This window comes from Lagenorhynchus albirostris, chromosome 14, assembly GCF_949774975.1.
Source record: "Lagenorhynchus albirostris chromosome 14, mLagAlb1.1, whole genome shotgun sequence".
Taxonomy (NCBI): Eukaryota; Metazoa; Chordata; class Mammalia; order Artiodactyla; family Delphinidae; genus Lagenorhynchus; species Lagenorhynchus albirostris.
The window spans coordinates 78,691,925-78,712,963 of NC_083108.1; the positions used below are offsets into that span (position 1 = coordinate 78,691,925).

At 49.2% G+C, this 21,039-nt stretch overlaps 1 protein-coding gene across 2 annotated transcripts in view; it reads right to left on the reverse strand.

The window, feature by feature from the left end:
• Positions 1 to 21,039, reverse strand: part of CIT (citron rho-interacting serine/threonine kinase) — a 168,929-nt gene that overhangs the window by 5,999 nt on the left and 141,891 nt on the right. For both annotated transcript variants that reach the window (XM_060121619.1, XM_060121618.1), the window contains 18 exons: positions 16,951 to 17,091; positions 16,416 to 16,523; positions 14,603 to 14,765; positions 14,174 to 14,338; positions 10,893 to 11,030; positions 10,167 to 10,347; positions 9,453 to 9,544; positions 8,856 to 8,960; positions 8,482 to 8,651; positions 7,138 to 7,218; positions 6,906 to 7,041; positions 4,980 to 5,119; positions 4,524 to 4,616; positions 2,891 to 2,999; positions 2,671 to 2,799; positions 2,029 to 2,109; positions 347 to 425; positions 40 to 219 (listed from right to left, as the gene is read on the reverse strand). In XM_060121619.1, coding sequence (XP_059977602.1) covers positions 40 to 219; positions 347 to 425; positions 2,029 to 2,109; positions 2,671 to 2,799; positions 2,891 to 2,999; positions 4,524 to 4,616; positions 4,980 to 5,119; positions 6,906 to 7,041; positions 7,138 to 7,218; positions 8,482 to 8,651; positions 8,856 to 8,960; positions 9,453 to 9,544; positions 10,167 to 10,347; positions 10,893 to 11,030; positions 14,174 to 14,338; positions 14,603 to 14,765; positions 16,416 to 16,523; positions 16,951 to 17,091 — 2,291 coding nt within the window. The remainder of the gene's footprint in view (positions 1 to 39; positions 220 to 346; positions 426 to 2,028; positions 2,110 to 2,670; positions 2,800 to 2,890; positions 3,000 to 4,523; positions 4,617 to 4,979; positions 5,120 to 6,905; positions 7,042 to 7,137; positions 7,219 to 8,481; positions 8,652 to 8,855; positions 8,961 to 9,452; positions 9,545 to 10,166; positions 10,348 to 10,892; positions 11,031 to 14,173; positions 14,339 to 14,602; positions 14,766 to 16,415; positions 16,524 to 16,950; positions 17,092 to 21,039) is intronic.

Sequence of the window (21,039 nt, forward strand, 5' to 3'; positions counted from 1 at the left end):
GCACTTTTCCCCCTGTGATGAGGAAGATAAGGGCGTTACCTGCGGGAGGTGGACGGGCCCCGGTGCTGGTCAGTGCCGGTCTCCTTCACGAGGTTTCCTTTGCAGCAGATGACCCTTAATTTATCCTGATACGAGGACGCCAGGTAAATCGCTCCCGAGGAAATTGCAGGGCCCAGGTAGCGTGGGTTCGGGATTTCCAAGTACGCTCGGGCAGGGGTCCTGTGGAGTTCCAGGAGAGTCTGCATGGCCCGCCACCTCCAATGCTAGGCGGGATGAGAGGGAGCACGGCCCCACCCACACCCACACCCAACCGCGAGCTTTTCAAAGCCTGGGGGGCAGTGCTTACCCTAGAGAGGAGCGGGCCTGGATCTCAATTACTTCGAGTGAGTTGAAGTGGGTCACAAACAGATAAGGTTCTCTGTAGGCTGCGTGGCCACCACCAAGCAAGAGCGTGGGGCAAGGGAGGGTTAAGAGACAGAAAATCAAAACCTGGCTGCCATGCCATCCCTGAAGCAATTTACCCTACACGTGCACCCACATGCCTGCATAATGAGACATGTTCAAGTGTACCCCCTGCCACGCTGTTAGAGTGGAAGATGGGAACCGACTTAAGGCTACACAGTCGGGATCAGTTACGTAAATCATGGCGCATCCCTGGAATTCCGCACAGGCGTAAAATTGCGTAAGGCAGCTCTCTATGCACTGATGGGGAAAAAAACCCAAGGTGTAGTTTTACTTAGTTTGTAAAGTAGGGTTCAGAATACTGTGTAAAGTGTGCTACCACACTGACTTTTTAAAAAGGGAGGGGGATGAGAATATATTTTTTAATGTGCCCGTTATTTGCATAAAGCACTGGAAGGATAAGAAACTCAAAAAAATGTTTTCCATTCGGGGAGTGGGGAGGGAGGATTTGGGAGACAAGTGATACGGGTGAGACTTCATTGTAGGCCTTTTTAAACTGTTTAATTGAATACATTTTTCTAAAAAATTTAATTAAAAAAGACTAGGTTCATAGATTAAATATTTCTGGTCTTAGTACTATATTTCTATATCACAGTGTCACTCAAACTCTAGGATATAATGAGAGCTGTTTTTGGTCTTAAAGGGAAAAAGAAGATTATCACTATTACTCCTTGCGGTGAACTGTTACTTCGGCATCAGTCGTGCCTCCTAGTACTCAGGCCCTTGTGGCCTCTCCTTGCCTGGCATCGGGCTGAACCAGCAGAATGTGGTGGAAGTGAGAAGCCCTGCCAGCCCCCACTTTTGCACTCTTAGGAGAAGCCCATGTGGAGAGAAATGAGGCCTCCAGCCACCGGCCCCTGCTAAGCTCCCACCTGACGGCCAGCTCCAATTGCCAGCCACTTTGTGAAGCCATTTCCGACTTTCTAGGTGTCCCGGTGCCCCTGCTGACACCGTAAGAAGCAAAACTGTCCAGTCAGGCCACAGAGGCTCAGGCAATGATAAGTAGTTGTTTTAAGTCACTAGGTTTTGGAACTTGTCATGAAGCAACAGATAAACGAAATAGCCTTGAAGGGTATTTCAGAACATTCACACAGTCACATATGTACGTTGTGTGTGTGTGTGTGTGTTCACCCTTTGACCCAGTAGCTCCACTTTTAGAATTTCTGAGCTGGGGATATTTAACAAGTGTGCAAATTTTAGGGTAAGTTTTTCATCACAGCATTGTTCACACTTACAAAAAGAATGGGCCTAATTAGAATTGGCTAAATTGACAGGTGTTCAGCGGTGCTATGGGATGCTGTGCAGTCTTTGACATGATTTAAATGAACTCACGGGGAATGGTCTCCCTCTCTGGCATGAGAGGCCGGTGGGTTTGCCTTCCGTGGTTCGGCGTCAGGCCTCGGGGCCTCTGCCCTAGATGCTTAACGCGGGTGATGCTTCACGTGGTGCCTGGCGCCTAAGGGGGCCCCAAGCACAGTGCTTAAGCCTAAAGGAATTCCACCTGAGGTTTTTTTCCCAGGACACCAACTACTGGCAGAAAAGAGCCCCACACCTCGCCTCACCTACCGAAGGCCAAAGGTAAGCGACTCCACTTGAGATCATCTGTGCGGCTGCGTCTTCCGTAAGAATCCACGAACACCCCAAACTCTGCAAGGAGGTAGAGCCCGGGGCATGAGCACGGCCGGAGGCAGGGGTATCAATGACACACACTTTGATGGAAGAGTAAGGAATCCAGCCCAGCGGGCTTGGATTGTGAAAAACCTCAGGAGCTCTGCTGAGCCACGTCTCTCGGGGATTTATTAAAGAAAGAGGGTTCGAGTGAAAGGGGGGAGATAGGAAAAGAAGGGGGAGACGGAAGGAGGAAGAGTCAGGGAGTGAGGAAGGGGGAGAAACAGGCCCAGAGATCTGAGGGGGGAAAAGAAGGAAAGGGAGAGAGGAGAGGGAGAGAAGGGAGTGAGGAGCAGAGGACAGAGCAGGCCGCTCTTGGAGAGACCGACAGCGGCGGACCTGGCTGGAGCCTGGGGGTGGGGCGGGGGCACCCTGGGGGCCCTGGCGGTGCAGGACCGCGTACTCCCCAGGACCGTGTACTCCCCGCAGTAGGACCGGCCCCGCCCCAGGCACACTGGCCACGCCCGGCCCCGAGGACCCTGCCCCGGGGCTGTGGTGCCGTGAGTGCCCCCATCAGCAGCAGGCAGCTGCCGCACTCACCATGGAAGCAGAGCAGGAACTCCTCCCGCTGCCCCGCGCCGTTCACCTGCATGATGGACACGGGGAAACTGTGGGAAGAGGAGGCAAACACGGCAGGCGCCAAGGAATGGTCGTTCTTATCCAGGAATTCTGTAAAGGCAGGCAAGAGGCGGAGCCTCAGGACCCAGAAGGAGCCTGAGGTGGCAGTGGGGCGTGGGCAGGGGGCGCGCCCGGGCCCTACCCTCCAGCGTGTACTGCTTCATGTCAATCTCGTAGAATTTATTGGTTCCGATGAGGATACTGTAGTTGGTGAAGTGGACACAGCTGCAGGGCTCCGAGGTCTCGATCTCCTGAGACGGGGCAGAAAGGAGGATGTGAGCGTAGACTTGGGGTGGCCCCTGCTCTCCTCGGGCATCTAACCACGCCGTGCAGGCATTGCCGCACAACTTCTTCCTTCTGTCTTCACACCAAGCACATTCAGTCTCTTCACGTCCCTCACAAGGACCCCCCCCCATCCTTTTGCTACCTCTGGGTTCTATGCAACCTGAGACTAAGAAGGTCAAGTTGCACCCCAGAAAAGGGTCAGAAACGCCATTTCAATGAAAAGGTAGCATTCAAAAAGAGAGCTTTAAAACTACGACATTCTGATCAGAAGAAAAAGCCTGGAGGAATACACAAACAGTGGTGGTTAGAGGGAGTGGTTTTAGTTTCCTTTTCCAAGCTTCTAGGTTTCTATTCTGAACCTATATTACCTATATCATTGTTATCATTACTGAGTTATCTCATCTATCTGAATTATCTGCTTCCTAATTACTTACACTTGTTTTCAGGTCAATCCTAATGGCTTCAAAAACCTAGGCATGCTTATTCCAAATGATGGCCAGGAATTATAAAGAAGAAGTGATTTCTGGGAATTTTCCTGAAGTTAACAGTTCAAGCTCTAATCAGCATTATCATCACCACTAAATATTTATTGATCACCTACTAAGTATGAGGAAACTAGTATAACACAGTGAAACGTTAGGGAAAGTCAAACTTCAGTTTGGGTCTCAACTTTGTAACCTAGGATCTTAGCCAGCCTCAGTCATCTTACCTGAAAATTAGGGATGACCACCCCTGTTTCTCACAACTGTTGTGAAAAGTGTGTGAAACAGCCAGCTCAGTCTCTGGTAGTAGTAGGTGCTCAATAAAAATGCAAACTAAACAAGAGCCCACCCCAGATGAAACAGTTTCTCTAACAGGTAACAACCCTTATATATTCATCCCTCCTTTTACTTTTGAGACTAATCACGAAAGCACCTGAAATACATCAGGCTTAGGATGGGTGGAACATGCCTAGTCTAGGGACAAGAGACAGCCTTCTCCAGAAGCGAGGCAAGTGCAGTGATCTCACGGATAGCTGTCCACACCGCAGGCAACATCACAACCCACTGTGCTCCGAGGAGAGCCAGCTCCCGCACTGGGTATCAAAACACAGCCAGCACTGGTTTTTTTGAAGGTCATTAATAGAAACTTTTACAATCTGAGAAGGATTCTGGTAGGTGCCACCAGGGCTTCTAGCTCCTCAGAGAGATCTTCCTTTCTTCTACTGGTTCAAAAGAGGTGTCTCCTCCATCAGCCACCTTCCTTTCTCCCTTCACAAAAGGCTGAATTCACTGGGCTGGCCAGAGAGGCACCTCACACATGCAGGGGAGGAGAGCGAGAGGGAAAAGTGTAAGGATGGGCCGCTCTGGAGCTTTCTCCAGGGAGCAAGACACCCTCCCGCTCTCTCTAAGCCACCCAGGCCGAAGGGCCCAGGCACACACTACGCCCCGAGACAGCACCTTCCCCACCTGCTCGCTGGGAGAGCAGGCCCGGCCAGGCCCGGGACTTACTTTCCGAATGCAGTACTTGCTGAGGTTTTCGTTGTAGCGGAGAATGACAACTTTGTTGGGCATGGCCGCACAGATGCAGAGCCCGCTCTCAATCTGAAAAGCAGTTGATGGGGGAGGGGGGACGGAGAAAGAAGGAAAAAGCGCGTCACCAGTGTGTACACTGGCTCCGTGGCAAAACTAGGAAAGGAACATCAGTTGAGAGCAGGGTCTCTCAAGCCGGCACTATGGACACTTTGGACCAGGTCATTCTCTGTGGTGAGGGGCCATTCTGGGCACTGTAGGATGTTTAGGAGAAACCCCAGGCCCTGCCCACTAGATGCCAACAGTGCAACCACCAGTTGTGTCGAAAAGCAACAGAAACTTAACCCAGTTTGAGGACACACAATTTTCAAGGTCAAACCACTCAGCCCACAATTTCAAGAGCCCTTGCCGGCTGAGGCCCGCAGGGGCGCTTACCTTGCCGGCAGCAAACAAGTGGCAGCCCTTGACGGCTTCGAAGATGTTGGGTGAGATGTCCGGCTGGGCGGGAAGGTGAGACTGTGCGAGGGACTGTTTCACTTTCTTCACGTCCACGAGACACAGGGCCCGCTCTTCTCCTGAGGGGACGGGACAGCAGAGCCACAGTGGCGGTTCTCGTCCTCCCCCGAATAAAAGCCACACGAGGTCATGCGGAGGCACTGCTTTCCACAAATTCCCATAAACACAGTTTAGGTCCAACTTTTAGATCTAAAAGGAAAATATCTGGCCTCTTGGTCAAGACTTTGGAAGGAAAACAAAAAATTCTGCAGACACAAAATTGGAGAACGTGAACTGAATATTCAAACGTGCTCCCCACCAAAGTCAAGGAATGGGTAGGGGACAACAAAACAGTAAACGCGGACTAATCCAGTATGTGTCACGGTGTCACGAGGGACCACAGAAAGGCTGAGGATGGTTCCACGTTCAAGGAGACGAGGGAGACCTGTGTGAGTGCAGTGCGTGGTCCTGGACTGGATCACAAGCCGGGAAAAAAATAAAGGACATTACTGCAGCCACAGGTAAAAGCCAGCTATGGGCAGTACATGAGAAAATGGGAGAAGCAACGATTAAATTCCCCGAATTAAAAAGTGAAACTATTCTATAGGATGCTGTAATGGCGGATACATTGTTACCCATTTGTCCAAACCCGCAGAATGTATAAGAGTGAGCCTGAATGTAAACTGTGGACCTGGGGTGATAATGACAAGTCCATGTAGGTGCACTCCGGTGGGGGACGCTGATGGAGGAGGCGGCCTGCGCGTGCGCATGCGGGGCAGAGATATAGGGGAATTCTCCCTACCTTCTGCTCAGTTTTGCTGTGAACCTAAAACTGCTCCCAAGAATAATGTCAAGAAGGAAGGGAGGAAAGAAAGGAAAGGAAGGAAAGCAAGAAAAAAGAAACCAGGGGCTTCCCTGGTGGCTCAGTGGTTGAGAGTCCGCCTGCCGGTGCAGGGGACACAGCTTCGTGCCCCGGTCCGGGAGGATCCCACACGCCGCGGAGCGGCTGGGCCCGTGAGCCATGGCTGCTGAGCCTGCGCGTCCGGAGCCTGTGTTCCGCAACGGGAGAGGCCATCAACAGTGAGAGGCCCGCGTACCGCAAAAAAAACAAAACAAAAAAATAAGGCCTTGAGAGCAGGGACTTGGGCTGTACCATACCGCAAAAAAAAAAAAAAAAAAAAAAAAAGAAACCAACAAAACAAGCCAGCAGCAGAAAAGAGCTGAGAGACCAAAGAAAGCCAGTTCCTGACCATATTACGTCAGGATCCGGCCCCTGGATCCAGCCGGCCAGGCCTGAATGAGACCTGACTGTGGATGTTTTGAACATGGAGCAAATGCATTATTGTTTTCCCCTTAAAAAAAAAAAATACACACACACACACACAAACACACACACACACCACAGACATATATATAGTACCACCGATAAAGAGAGGGAAAAAGAACCTTCCTGGCATGGGTATGTGAGAGAATGCCCCTTGTTCTTAGGTGACTGGCTGAAGGATCCAGTCACAGCTGCCACTGACTCTCAGGTGGTTCAAAATAAGTGAGAGAGAGAGAGAGAGAGAGAGAGAGGGAGAGAGAAGGGCGGGGGAAATGTGGCAAACTGCTAATGAGTCGTGCACGCAGATGAAGGGTGTGTGAGAGCAGGGAGAAATGGGAGGCGGGCAGCAGGGCGGGCAGGCGCTCAGAGAGGGGCCGCGTGCGAGCAGAGCGCCGGGGGTGCAGGCACCTACAGGACGCAGAGGGAAGAGCCGCTTCCGCTCCAGCCTGCCCCCAGGAGGGCCTGTCTCTGCGTTCGACAAGCATATGGCGAATCATCTCCCTTACAAGTGAAGGAAAAGCGCCGTGTCCTTGGCCTCCCACCTGCAATCATGAGGAGCTTCTCCAGGTCCTTGATGATGTAAATCTGGAAGACCGCTCCGATCCCTGGGACGTGGGTGAGGGAGTTCTTCAAGACATTCAGCGCATACAGCCCTTCCTCGGTGCCCACCAGCACCACCTGCCGGGGTGCAAGTCCCCAGGCAGAGCGTGAGGGGGGTCACGTCCCCATAACCAGCCCCGACACAGCCGACGGTGCCCAAAAAAACATGGTCACCTGGTCGCTGAAGGGCAGCGTGCAGTTCATGTCGAGCCGGTCATCGCCTTCCAGTTTCAGCAGGGAGTTTCCAAGCAATTTCTTTTCACACGAGAAAGAAAAAAAAGAGAGAGAAAAAAGAGGCCACGGTGAGCTGAACTGTTCATGACCGGACCGTCCAGACAGACAAAAGCAAGAACGGAGAAAAGTTTAATGCCAGGAAGAAGGGCAAGTTCCTCCTGAAGGCGCTCAGAAGCACACGTCTACTCGTGGCTTGCCCCGTATTTTGATCTGACCTCAAAAGGCAGGACGTAAATGTTATCGGTATCTCGGGGGTGGCTGTTAATTAGTGCTGGAGTTGTAACTCAGTTCGGATGCAAAACTAAATGAGTGCAGGAGACGCAGAGAGAGGGTCTGTGATACGAAACAAACCGAAGCTGAAGGATGTCCCTGCCAAGGCTTAATAAGCCACACGGACGCTCCTGCCCCTCCAGATGGTGGCACAAGGGCAAAGCCCAGTGTCAGCAGCAAACCAACCCACTTCTGAGTCTCTTTACCTGAACCCACGCGGGCAGAAGCTCGTAGGAGGTACAGTCAGGGCCCTATTGTACACACAGGGATGGGGCGTTCGGTAAAAGGCTCACACGTGGGACAAGGAGATGGGTCATTGAAACAGGTTCACCCTACGAGCAGGAGACTCGTGATTGAGGATTTTCCGATTGCTAACACTTAAAGTGTTTATTAGGAGCTAAGTGTTTGAAAAGAGCTGTTGGGTCTTTGGTGGAGCAAACACCAGTGAGTGATGAGCGCTGTTTGTATCCTGGAATGTTCCAGGAGGAGTGATGCCAATCAAGGCCCACCCACATCTCTAACGTCTTCAGGAGAAGTAGGATTTCAGACCTGCCTTCAGAAGAGCAAATCACATAAAAGCAATTGAGCAGGTTATGAAAAGCCTTCCTGAAGGAGACACGGCTGTCGGCAGCCTTTCGTGCCGCTTCACGGCCAGCGTGCTCGTAACGCAGGCCTTCAAACCACATAAACACTTCCGGGTAAACGAGAGAGAGGATTTCCTTGTAAGTACATTTGCCCTGTGCAGCCAGAACCGAGATGTAGTGCGCCCTGAGAGCTGGCTAAGGGGGTCGACTCCCCCATTCTAGAAGGCTCTGGGGTTTGGAGGGGGACCCACGATGCCAGCCAAGCCGCCTCGAAGCCTGGATCTCTGTCGGCACAGAATCCCGGTCGTGACAGTCTCAAGCCATCACCCCTCAGAGAGGCAGGCCAAGGGGAAACACGGCAGCCGACGGGACTCCCACCAAGTCTGCCCGCTTTACAGAGACAAGCTCCGGCGCCCGTGTGCATACTCACAGCATCGGCTTCTGCCTTTTCCCTAGACACTCTCCCACCTGCGACAACTGACTCTAAGGCGGTGACCCAGCGCTGCTTGTCGGGAAAGCTGGGAGCCAGCAAGTAGAGGGTTCTCCCGGGCCAGCAGGTGGTGTGCGGGTGAGATTCCATCTTCAGCACGTAGGGGACATCTAGGAGATTCGACAGAGCACAGGGTGGGGTTCGCCCACCCCCGCTGGGAACAATGGCCAAGCCACACCTGAGTCCCAGTTACTTAGCAGAAGGCGGGGCCGGGAAGCCTCCTTCGCCGCCACGTGCCCCTCCTGCCCTTGCTGACGGATCCAGCCCAGCCAAGCCCAGCCCAGCCCACCTCCGGGGGCCCCGCTGCTCCCCACCTGCTTTGGCTGTGTTTGCGAGTTCAGAAGCACCAACGGCGCCATGAATAGACACGTCCCCGTCGGGAAGGCACAGCTCAAATTCTTCCGCCGGCCTCTGTCCAGCTTGGTGCAAAGAGGAAGGGCAGAAAGGAAAACAAAAGAACAGGAACAAGAACAAGAGGAGACAAGAGGAAAAGACAGAGAGACGGAGTATGCGGTGGACAGACAGGCGCACGAGAACAGAGGAGGGAAGAGATGTGCGGAGAAGGCGGAGAGGGAAGATAAAAACAAAAGTAAAGTGCGTCAGATGAGTGGCACAGTCAAATTTCGGATGACGATGCGGATTTATGGGTTAGTTGGCTGAGGCGGAAGTTCTCGGAAGGTGTATTAGCAGGTGGAATCTTCAGGGCAGCACCCTGCAGGGTCTTCAGTGGGGAGACCTATAGACGTGAGTATCGTACCAATAACCTTCAGCGCAGTCATTTGGGTTTTAATTTTCAAAAATGGAAACTTGTAGAAGGCTTGCAACGCAGTCCGGAAAACAGAGCCTTCACGCCAAGACTAGGACAGCTGGGCCAACCGCGTGCAATGAGATTCCCTGAGCTATTAATTTACCTTCTCTGGCTTCACTGTCGTAAATGAGGACTTTCGAGCCCTCCAGGACGATGTACTTCCTGTCCCAGCCTTGCTGTCCTCGTTTGTTATTCCTGGGAAAACACAGATGGGAAAGAACTGTTTGAACTCAGAAGAGTCGGGCAGGGGAAAGGGGTGGGGAGGCGAGGGAATCCCGGTGAAGATGCTTCCCTCGAAAACATCGGGAATGAAGTGCAGGGGCAGGGGGAAAAAAAGCTTCCTTCTACCCTTCTGGGACGTAGGCTGGCCTCGGAATTCAACTGATGTTAGACACATGAACAGGAGAAAAGCATACACATTTTATTTTATGCATACATGGGAGTCTCCACAAGAAAATAAAGCCCCAAAAGCAGATGGGCCCAAGTGCTTATATACTAAGTTGAACAAAGAGCAGCAACTGAGGAAAGGTAACAGGGTCTGTGTGCACAGACTTCTCTCAGCTGGCCTTGCCCCCCAGCTCCGGGGAGGAGAATGCTTCTTTCCTCCTGGTACAGGAAGAGCAGCTTTTACATGGGAGTTTTATCTCCTACTTTCCAAGAGAGAAAGGGGAGGTCAGAGTGTCACTTTCGCATCTGCTGTTTTCCAAATGCCTTTAGCTCAGAAGTATCCTTACCCCAAAGCGGCCCGTTCTGGGCCGGCACATCCTGCCGCCCTTCACCAGACCCCACCCCAGCCCGAACGGCCTTGCAGCAATACCTGGGCACCTTCATCCACCCTTCCAGGTGCAAGCCGCTGCTGGGCTCCTTGGTCTGGAGACCCGGGGAGTTCATTTTGTCACGGCAGAAGGCCTCAGTGAAGTGCGTGGCATATTCGGCTGGCAGGCCACAGGTGGCCGGCAAGCACGTGGAGCACTTGGGATGACACATGACCTGACATTCTAGGGAAAAGCAGTGAACAACCTGAACACACACTCGGCTGATGCTGGACCGTTCCCTGCCTCTGCCAGCCAACCCCCCGCCTGGCCCGTCCATCTGGCCCCGCCATCCAGGGCATCCCTAACCTTTCCCAGGAGCCAGGCCCCTACGGAGAAGAGGAAACGAGACAGCCAGACACTCTCGACCCAGTTTTCCTGGCTTCTCCCAGGCTGCCACAGACAGGTGTGTAAAACACATCTGCACGTTTCCCTTGGAGCCAGCACACAGCCTAAAGGCAGGGAGAGACCAGCCTGACGGAAAGGGGGCTGGAAGTTCACAAAGCCCAAGGCATTTTGCACAGGGAATTGGAGACGTGAGCTGACAACACGTATAAACTCCCTCTTGAACAGGGGAAAAATAGTGTCCTCCCACTAAGACTAAAAGCTTGAAAATGAATGCACTCATGATGAGGAATTTAAAAAGGAAAAAAAAACCCCACCCCCATCGGACAGAATCTTAGGTGGAGATGCACAGGCACCCTCCCCCCACGCACAGCAGCTGCTCTTACCAAGACACTTGGATGCCTGGCGCCCAAAGTGCACGGTATCCAGACACACAGCGCACTGCGTGGCTCGCATGTTCAGTCCTACATTGAACCGGTGAGGAATGTTGTGGTGCATGCGCTCCTTAAGACGTCGGCTGAATTCTGGAGGAAAATTTTTTCAAAAAAATCATTAAAGTGCTGCAAATTATACCACCAAGAAGGTGAAAAGACGCCCCACAGAATAGGAAAAGTGTTCGCAAATCATCCCTCTGACAAGGAGTTTAGAGAATATAGGAAGAACTATAGGAAGAACAGAATATAGAAAGAACAAGAATATAGGAAGAACTCTTATGAAGCAATAGGAAAAAGACAACCCAATTAAAAAATGGGCAAAAGATCTGAAAAGACATCTCTCCAAAGAAGATAAATGGCCGAGAAGCACAGGAAAACATGCTCAACGTCATTCATCATTAGGGAAATGCAAATAAACACCACAGTGAGATACTAGTTGACGCTCGCTGGGTTATCCAGACTCAAAAATATGGAAAATGCATGTTGGTAAAGATGTGGAGAAATGAAGGTCCTCATACGCTGCTGGTGGGAAAGCAAATGGTGCAGCCATTTTGGAATCCAGTTTGGTCGTTCCCCATAAAGTTAAACACAGAGTTACCAGATGACCCAGCAATTCCACTCCTAGGTCTACACACCCAAGAGAAATGAAAACATTATGTAGCCACAAAATCTGTGCACAGATGTTCACAGCAGCATTATTTATGATAGCCAAAAAAAATGGAAACAATCTAAATGTCCACTGATGGATTAATACAGAAACAAGATGTAATAACCACACAATAGAATATTATTCAGCAATTAAAAAATGAAGTACTGATAAATACTACAAGATGAATGAATCTCAAAAACATTATGCTCTATGAAAGAAGCTAGACACAAAAAGTCGTACGTGGTATGATTCATTTATAGGAAACGTCCAGGATAGCAAATCCATGGAGACAGAAAGCAGACTGGTGGTTGTCAGAGGCTCCATGAAGGGGGAAATGGGAAGCAACTGCCAATGGGTGTAGGGTTGTTTTGTTTTTTGGGGTTTTTTTTTGGGGGGGGGGGGCGGTGGACCAAAAATGTTTAAAAATTAGAATGTGATGGTTGCACAGCCTTGTGAACTTACTAAAAAACAATGAATTATACATTTCAAACAAATAAATTGTATAGTATGTGAATTATATCTCAATAAAGCTGTTAAAAAACATTAGAGCACGTTAGTGACGGATTGTAAAATTACTTTAACACTAATAGATGTGTCTAGATTTATATGAACCAAATTAAAATCACCATTATCTGGTTATTAGGAATTAGGTTTTATTTAAGAACGTATCACTGGCAGCAGATTGTTAATACAATGGCATAGATATTTGTGAGCATAGAGAAACATATGCTTCTAAGTCAGTTGTTTATAAATATTTTAGTCATAAACGGTTTGTTTTCCACATGAGATCATGGATCTAGAGCTTTTCAGAATCGTTTAAAGATCACTATTCTGAATTACAGAACTTCTGATTATTCAATACCTAAACTGACTGAAGAATTCTCACTTCATGCCCAGCTCTTTCATGAATAACCTCCTTTTTTAAAAAAAACAACTTTTAAGCCTCAAACAACTGATTCTTACATTTATAGTCCAGTCAGTTAAAATTAACAAGATTGATTTTTTTCCATTTAGAAGGCCCCCTTCTCAATAGTGACCTAACTAGCTAAAGGCAGCTTTAAATAGAAAAATTCAGGATCCATATTTCTGAATCTGAATTGATTTCTCCATATAATGCTATTCCTGTTCCTTTATCAGAAAGTCATGAGGAATAAATAACATAAATGCACTTTGAAACTGTGAACAAGCCACGCACACGAAGGAGATGCTTCGAGTATTCCAAACTACTCAGGGAGCTGCTCTACGCAGCCTCATCGAAGGACACGGGGGCCAGAAATGATTTTCCTCTGTGTTACCAGCTCCACTTTGATGACTGTAAGAGTGAAGCTCTTTGATTCAAAGCGTTACGTAAACATAGGAAATGAGATGACATCATCGCTGAAGAAAACAACAACAAAATCCCATCGAGATTGGCAGCTAAGGTGGGTTGATAGTGGGACTTCCCTGGCGGTCCAGTGGTTAAGACTCCACGCTTCCACTGCAGGGGGCAAGGGTTCAATCCCTGGTAGGGGAACTAAAATCCCTCATGCCGCACAGCAGGGCCAAAAATAAGTAAATAAGATAAAGTGCGTAGCTGGTGATACCGTGATATTAAACCACAGCTCTACTCCACTCTCTGTATGACTTTCCAAACCACCTTCCTTGGCTTTTTTTTTTTTAAGTCCTTTCCGTCTCTAGGTGAACAGAGTACTTTTAAGCCCACAAAGTAAAACTCCTCACACCACTGGTATAAATTGACACAAATTACCAACTTTCAAAATGAACATAACCTTTAACCTGATTCATTTCCCAAGGACTTATCCTACAGTCATAGCACCCACAGAGCTGCAGGGTGTTCACTGCAGGATACATATGGAAACAAGGAACTGGAAATAACCTAAATGCCCATCGACAGGGGTCTGGATTAATAGGTGAATCATACACCTCCCACCATGGAAGACCACACAGCCCTCTAGAAGGACGGGGTCGATCCATATGTGTTAATACGAAACTGGCTAAGATAGCATTTTAACTAAAAGAAGAAAGATGTTCTGCAGTGTATAGCAGCGGCCCCCAACCTTTTTGGCACCAGGGACCGGTTTCGTTGAAGACGATTTTTCCAGGGACCGGTGCGGGGGGCGGGGGGTGGGGGATGGTTCGGGTGGTAACGCGAGCAATGGGGAGCGGGAATGACGCTTCGCTCGCTCGCCCGCCGCTCAGCTCCTGCTGTGTGCCCGGTTCCTAACAGGCCACGGACCGGTACCAGTCCACAGCCCGGGGGTTGGAGACCCCTGGTGTAGAGCACAGTGGGCTATGATATTTATGAAAGACAAAAGGACTGAGAAAAATATGTTATTTTCTCCTGCCTCTTAAAGATGATTATATAAGACACCTGCATAATACAGACACGCAGTTACGTGCATGAACGATGGCTGGAAGAGCACAATGGTTGACTCTGGGTAAGGGAACCGGGGTGGGGAGAAGGCTTACTTCTTACTCTTTATCCTTTAGTGTTATTACTTGTCATTTTCACCTTAGGTCTGCATTTCTCAGTCCATTTAAAAAAATGTCGATGCATGTCCAGTGGCCCCTTTTGAGGACATACCCTCTGGAGTCGAAGACTCCTTCCTGCGGCTGGACGGCGGGGCGAGCAGGCTCAGGGCGCTGGGCTGGTGCTCGGGCGACCGCACGATGGCGGACATGGCGATCTGCTGCCTGGCGGTGGCCGGCGTGGACGGGTGCGGGTGGTCTGCGGCTTTCCGGTGGGCTGCTGGGGAGAGACGGGTCCAACGCCTTTCGGTTAGCAGGGTCCCCGAGAGGCCCCAACCAAGTGGACCGCCCCGGGGGCTGGCTATCAAAGGCCTGAGACCAAAAGGACACACAGGGTGCCCGATCGGCAATGCCGAGGATGCCGTGAATCGTTCAGACGTGGGATGTCTGGGCTGTCACCACGAGGCTGAACTAGTCTCGGCCAATCTCCTTGAGATCGGTCCTCTGCCTCGTCCACCGCACTTGGCTTCGAGGGCACCCGTACCTTCCTCCCGGGCGGAGCGGAGCTCGATGCGGGTCTTCTGCAGGGCTTCCTCGAGCTCCGCGCAGCGAGCTTTCTCCTTCTCCAGAGCCACCTTCAGCTCATTGTACTGCAGAGGAACCTGTGTGGGCAAAGCAGGGTCCTCTTTCCGTCGACTAAATAAACCCTAGCAATGGAAACAGAGATATCTCCTAACTCCTGGAAATTGGCACTGGGAACTAGTGAAAGGAACTCTGCCTCGGGAGGAGCAGACCACGGGAGCCGGGCACATACTCACTGCAAGCGGGTTTAGTAAAAATGGCATGTGAAGGGGGAGGGGGGGACCGAGCCACAGCCCCTCCCAGCCGGCTGGAAAAAAAATAGGGGCGTGGAAGTTTTCACCGAGAGGGTCAGAGATGCTTGAATTGCCACCACCTCTTCCTTTAGCATTCCCAAGAAGGAGAGCCATTTCCTGAGCCTTTACCCTCAAAAAATGGAAGTGGAGGATGGAAAGGAGACATGGTTCAGAAATCACTCTCGCCTTGAATTTTTCTCATGATGCTTAGTTACAAGACACAGAGATGACTATTTTTTTTTAAAGGAAACAAAAAAAATTAAAAAATGGAATACTAAAATAATGTCACCACAAGGGGCTTATGCAAAAAACATGCAAATGGAACATGTATTGTACATGGGAAAGAAAAGTATAACGTAGGGTAATGGGAGTGAAAACTAACAAAAAAAAATACACGGAAGCACCCTGACTACATCAAGTGACAAACTCAGATAACAGTCCACTGATAAAATAAACCAGATTCAGTATCATCAGCACCAACAGGCACGGTCACACAGCACACAAGGAAACCCGCCTCCACAACCACCACTGCCGCTCTGGTGCCTTCCCGTAAAGAGAACAAAGGGACCAAGAGGCCGGCCGCCTCCTTCAGCCCACTCCCCAGTATCTTGTCATCGGAGGCCTTCCCTGTACCACCGCCAGTGCTACTCTGGCATCTGGGTGCCTTGGGAAGAAGCTTCAGGCTCCTTAGAGACCTTCTGGAACTGAGAACACATGACCAAACCTTCAGTGGTTCAGGGAAGCATGCTTTGGGCTTATTAAAAATCTTCCCATGTGTGCCTATGTATCACCCTGTCCATCTGTTTCTTTTGGTCATTGTTTTCAATTTATAGGTTACAATTTTAAAGAGATGGAGCCGCACCCCGTGGAAGGGACAGCTATCCAGTCAGACATTTGGGGCAGGTTACGTCAGCTCTCTGGGTCCCAGTCTCTTCTTGAGCCAATCAGAAGGACTGAGCAGATGATGGCTAGTTTTTCTGGAGTCCCGTACACATGACCTGAGAATCCTTCTACGGCCCCATACAGATGACATATTAAAACCTCTGGAATCCTATCCCCATGACCTAAGGACCCCTCTCTGTCTAGAATCCCATACAAGTGACCTGTAATCTCTCCAGAGTCCTGTACATGTGAGCAGGGAACCCCTCTGGAGTCCAGGACGCTGACCTGAGTATAAAGCTTCCTCTCTGCTACCTCCCCCACCGCAGCTGCCTGGGAAAAAACTATCACTGCCTTCACAGAGGAAGGCATGACAACTTCAAAGGCCATGAACACAAAATGGTGTATTACAGACTCGAGAGTGATCGCTTCTCTTGAAGAGCTATTCTGATGATCCCAAAGCCTCTTTTTCAACCCCAAACAAAACAAGATGCATTTTGTTTTCTCTGATGTTCCTAGGATTATCTATCCCAGTGGGCTTTACAGAATCACCACGACTGAGCAAAACTGTCAGCTCCCCGCTTTTCAAACCCTCTGACCCACCTTTTTCTTTTTAGCAGGTTGGTCCATTTTGGCTTGCAGAAAATCGATGAGCTTGGTTTGTTGAGAAATAGTGCCTTCCATTTTCACCTTTTCATGAGAATAGAGAACCTAAAATTTGTGAAAACGAAAAGCACCTCAGACACCGAAAGAAGTATACTTTTAAACTCGGTACTTTAAGAAAATAAAAAATAAAGCTGTTACAATATTAACATACGAAAAATTCAACCCAAGCCGCACTGGGCCAATCTTTATTTACTTAGTTCTGATCTTACTGCCCACCATCCCCCCCAAAAAGATGGACTGAAGTACGGACAGATATGTGAAAAAGCAAAAAATAGCAAATGGCAAGTAGGAGAATCTAGAGGGTGGTCATGATAGAAATTTCCCAGCTTCTCTGAACGTTAGAAAATCCTCATAATAAAATACTGGGAAAAACACACAACATGAAGATACTGCCCATTTGACCAGACAGATGGTTTTTAGCCATCATGCTTTGCTCCTGCAGACACTTTAAGTTCCCTTTGCCAGTTCTCACCTGAATGTTCTCTAGCTGATATTCCAGATCACTCCTTTCTGTCTTCAGCAGATCAGCCCGATCTAGAGCTTCCTGTAGCCCTTGAGTCAGACGGAAAATATGACTCTTTTGCATGTCCATCTGCTGCTGTAACTTGGCTTGCTGGTGGGAAGAGAGGCAGGAGAGGCTTCATACCACACACAAAGCAACGTGCTCCCTCACTGTCCCTATTACAAACTAATTTCAGACATGGCACCAAAAGCTTGGCTCATTCTGGAATGACCAACTGTCTGCTATTCCAAAAGGATGCATGTGCAGTTAAAAAGAACTTGCACAGAAATCTCTGATGGCCAGCCACTCACAAGGTGCCCACCACAACAAGAAGTCCAGACTGGTGGGTCTGCCTTCCCAATCAGAGTTGCAGTTAAGGATATTTTGGTACTTCATAGTACGGGCCATCTGAGTTGACATCTAAGGCAGTATGACTTAATGCCATGACAGCCACATTCTGATTTGTCCTTATTTTTTTTTTTTTAAGATCTCAATTGCTGTTAAGAGAACTCACTTTGTGATTCTCCGTGTGGAATATACAAAGGGGAGTCAGGGCTTCCCTGGTGGCACGGTGGATAAGAATCCGCCTTCCAATGCAGGGGACATGGGTTCGATCCCTGGTCTGGGAACATCCCACATGCCGCGGAGCAACAAAGGCCGTGCGCCACAACTACTGAGCCCATGTGCCTAGAGCCCGTGCTCCGCAACAAGAGAAGCCACCGCAATGAGAAGCCCGCGCATGGCAACACAGTAGCCCCCGCTCGCCACAACTAGAGAAAGCCCACGCACAGCAACGAAGACCCAACGCAGCCAAAAATAAAAACAAATAAATAAATAAATAGATTTAAAAAAAAAACAAAGGGTCATAGCACCTCTAACTCAAACAGCACCTCGTCAGGGTGTGGGACCAACAAGCACCCCAATAGCCACAGTCGCAGGAGATATTTCTACCATGTGGGGAGGAAGGAAGATCCCAGGTTCAGTACAAGTGTCGGTAAAACCCAAGGAAAACAAAATTCTATTTAGGACATTGGAAATCGCTTTGTGCTGGAAATCTCTCTCCAATTTTTTTTACAGTGGAAGTCAACCAGAAAACAGAGCAGGCTATAAAGATACTGGGTTTATGACTCTCTTTCCTAAAATGCTTCTGTTTCTAAAAAGCAGGAAAGAGCAGCTATCCTGACAAGATGCTGCTTCATTTCATCCAACCCCTTGGGTCCAATCTAACCACACCACCAGTGGCCCAAATACTCCCTTCCCTGGTGGCCTAGAGCCTCTGCGGCCTTAAGGACAGAGGGCTGGTAAAGAGCTATAACCCATCAGCACGGGAGTTTCCCAGCAGGCGAGGGCAAACCTCGGTGGCCCACGCCCCAGCCAGCCAAAGGCTACTGATGACCTCGGAATCTGCTGAAACCTCGCTACCTTATTTCTCTTCCCTCCACCGATGCTTGTCTTTCCATTTCTACTCCTCACCTGCCCTTCCTCTTGAGAGGCAGCTGATTCCCTGAGGCATCACGGTGTCATGGAAAAGAACCTGGGCTTTAGAACGTTCCAGACCCTGGTTCAAATCCTGACTTTAACTCTTATTAGTCCTGTGACCAGGGGCAGCTCACTGCCTCTCAGACCCTCAGTCTCTTCGTCTGTAAGTGGGGGTAATAACTCCCTTCACTGGCTGACACACCAAGCACAGTGCTCAGCATACAGCACATGCTCGATGAATCTTAGCGCTGCCTCCTTCGTCTGTCTTTCTTCCCTCCATCCCGTTCAGGTGCGCCCCCCTCACCTTTCCATCTTCCTTTCCTGCCCGAACCTACTCCGACAGCCTCTCCCCATCAGTCCTCCGTAAAGCAGGATACTAACTTATGACCACCTGCCCTGTGTGCGTGACCTGGAATTTCTGAATCAAACCACAGAACCCCCTAAAATACAGGGAAAGAAAGAGAGAAAACAGCTAAGATAACCTCCTCCAGGGAGCTATCTGTCCCCTGTAGCACAAATGATTACTTCTTGCAAATTATCCACTTTAGTTTCTCGCCACTATTTTAGGACAACACTAATTACTAGGCAGGAAGCAGAGAAACAAGTGCTAGGGACAAGAATCTGTTTGGTGACAGCCAGGCCCAAAATATTTCTCTAGAATCAACACATCAACTGTCCATTAGCTTTCCAGGAAATAGGCTACTTATTTACTACAATAGAAAACAAGAGTGACATTTGTGCTCAATGAAATATTTTACAAAACCATTAACCTGCTTCCCAGAGAGAGGTAAATGGAGGCTGTTCCCAGTCAGTGTTAGAGTGAAAAGAGGGCTCTAGCCACGTGCTTAGATCTGTCCCCCAATTTTATGAGGGTGACAGGAAACTGGGAGGAAGCACAAAGGAACTAGATGACAGAACCAGAGCATGAAACAACTCTGGTGGCTGGGAAGATGGATCAAAACCAACAAGAGAAGGTTTAATAGGATGGTATTTTTTAAACACATCAACTGAATAAAGAAAGATGTTTAAAAAAAAAAAAAAAACTTGTAGAAGGGCTGGTGGTGACTTAACAGATCGATGGGTGTCAGCAGTGTGCCAAAGCCACACAAAGAGCTTGGGTCACTGGCAGAGATATTCGGAGCCCAGAATGGAAGTGGAGATAGCCCACTATGCTGTGCTGTTCAAACCACAGGGGCTTCTAGAAACTCTCTTCGGAAAGATAAATCTATCAGAAAAGAACATCCCAAACATGGAAGGACTTCAAGTGTTCCATTTAGAAAAGAGAAGGCAATATGGAGTGGGAAAGCTACAGCGATATCGATCAGCTGTCACAGAGATGATACAATAAAAAGTAGTAGTTCTCTCGCAGAAGTGTCACAAGGACTCCAGGAGTTAATTCATGGGAAGTACTCAGAAAGGCACTGGCACATAGTACGTGCTAATTAAACATTAGTTATTTTGATTACTAGTCAAGTGATTTGATCATTAATCAGTACTAACCTCCTACTTTGGTTGGAAATATGAGACTACACCCTGTTTTCATATGTTTCGATGTAACAGAACCAATGGTTGGAAGTTACAGGCTTTAGTTTACAATAAGAAAGGACTTTCCAAGAGTTACAGGTGCCAGAAAAATGAGCTGGGATGTCTAAAGTCACTCTAAATTTTGATACTGAGGCCAAGGTTCACCGAGGCCCACCTATGAGGAGGGTTGGGGAAGGGACTCTCTACCTTGGAGGGGGATTAACTCGACAGGATTAGCAAGTGGACTCTGAGCTCTGGCATCACGTCCAAGAGACTAATCATGCCTGTAAAGGGCAGTGTCAGAAAAGCTTCTGAGGCCATTTCTGGCCCGAGAGAAAAGATCTGGGAGAAAGATCCGTTAGTGCCCAGGACAGGAATAATAAAGGGAACAGCGGTGCAAGTGCTGGGAATTTGCACTAAATGACACACAAAAATTCTTTCCAACTCTGAGGCACTGATTCGGACCCCATTTACAAGAATCTGCACCTGATGGAGGGGAGAGCCGGGCTGAGCCCCCGTCTCCTGCTTACAGAAGGCCCACCACAAGCCAGCATGCCAGCTGCGTTCCGGACAATAAAGATTGTTCTTAGTTCCCTAATGGTTTCGGCTGTCAGTGAGATCTGCCTCCCATTCAATGGCAGCCAGACAGACATCTGCTCAAAAAGCCCTCTGTGAGGTGCAGAATGGAGAACTGGAAACGTTCCCAGGTAGTTTTAGAAGTGAGAACAAGGGAACTGAATCAGGATTCCAGCCTGCTCTTCCTAGCCCTGCCATTGACTCACCATGTAACCTCGGACCAAAGCACTGAGGTGTTGGGGCCAGCGCTCCTTCCTTGAAAGGAAAAGAGGACAGGCGAGAACACTGATTATTTCTGTTCCTCCTGTTTCCAACAGGTGCCTCAAGTGGGGGTGTTGCCTATTCATTCCAGATAAAAGACCACCATTCTCTATCTGACCACTGGGGTGATTTGTCAATTTCTATTATAATGTTCTTAGTGTCACCTTTGGTGAATTTCCCACCCACGTGTGTGTATGTGTGTGTGTGTGTGTAATTGAT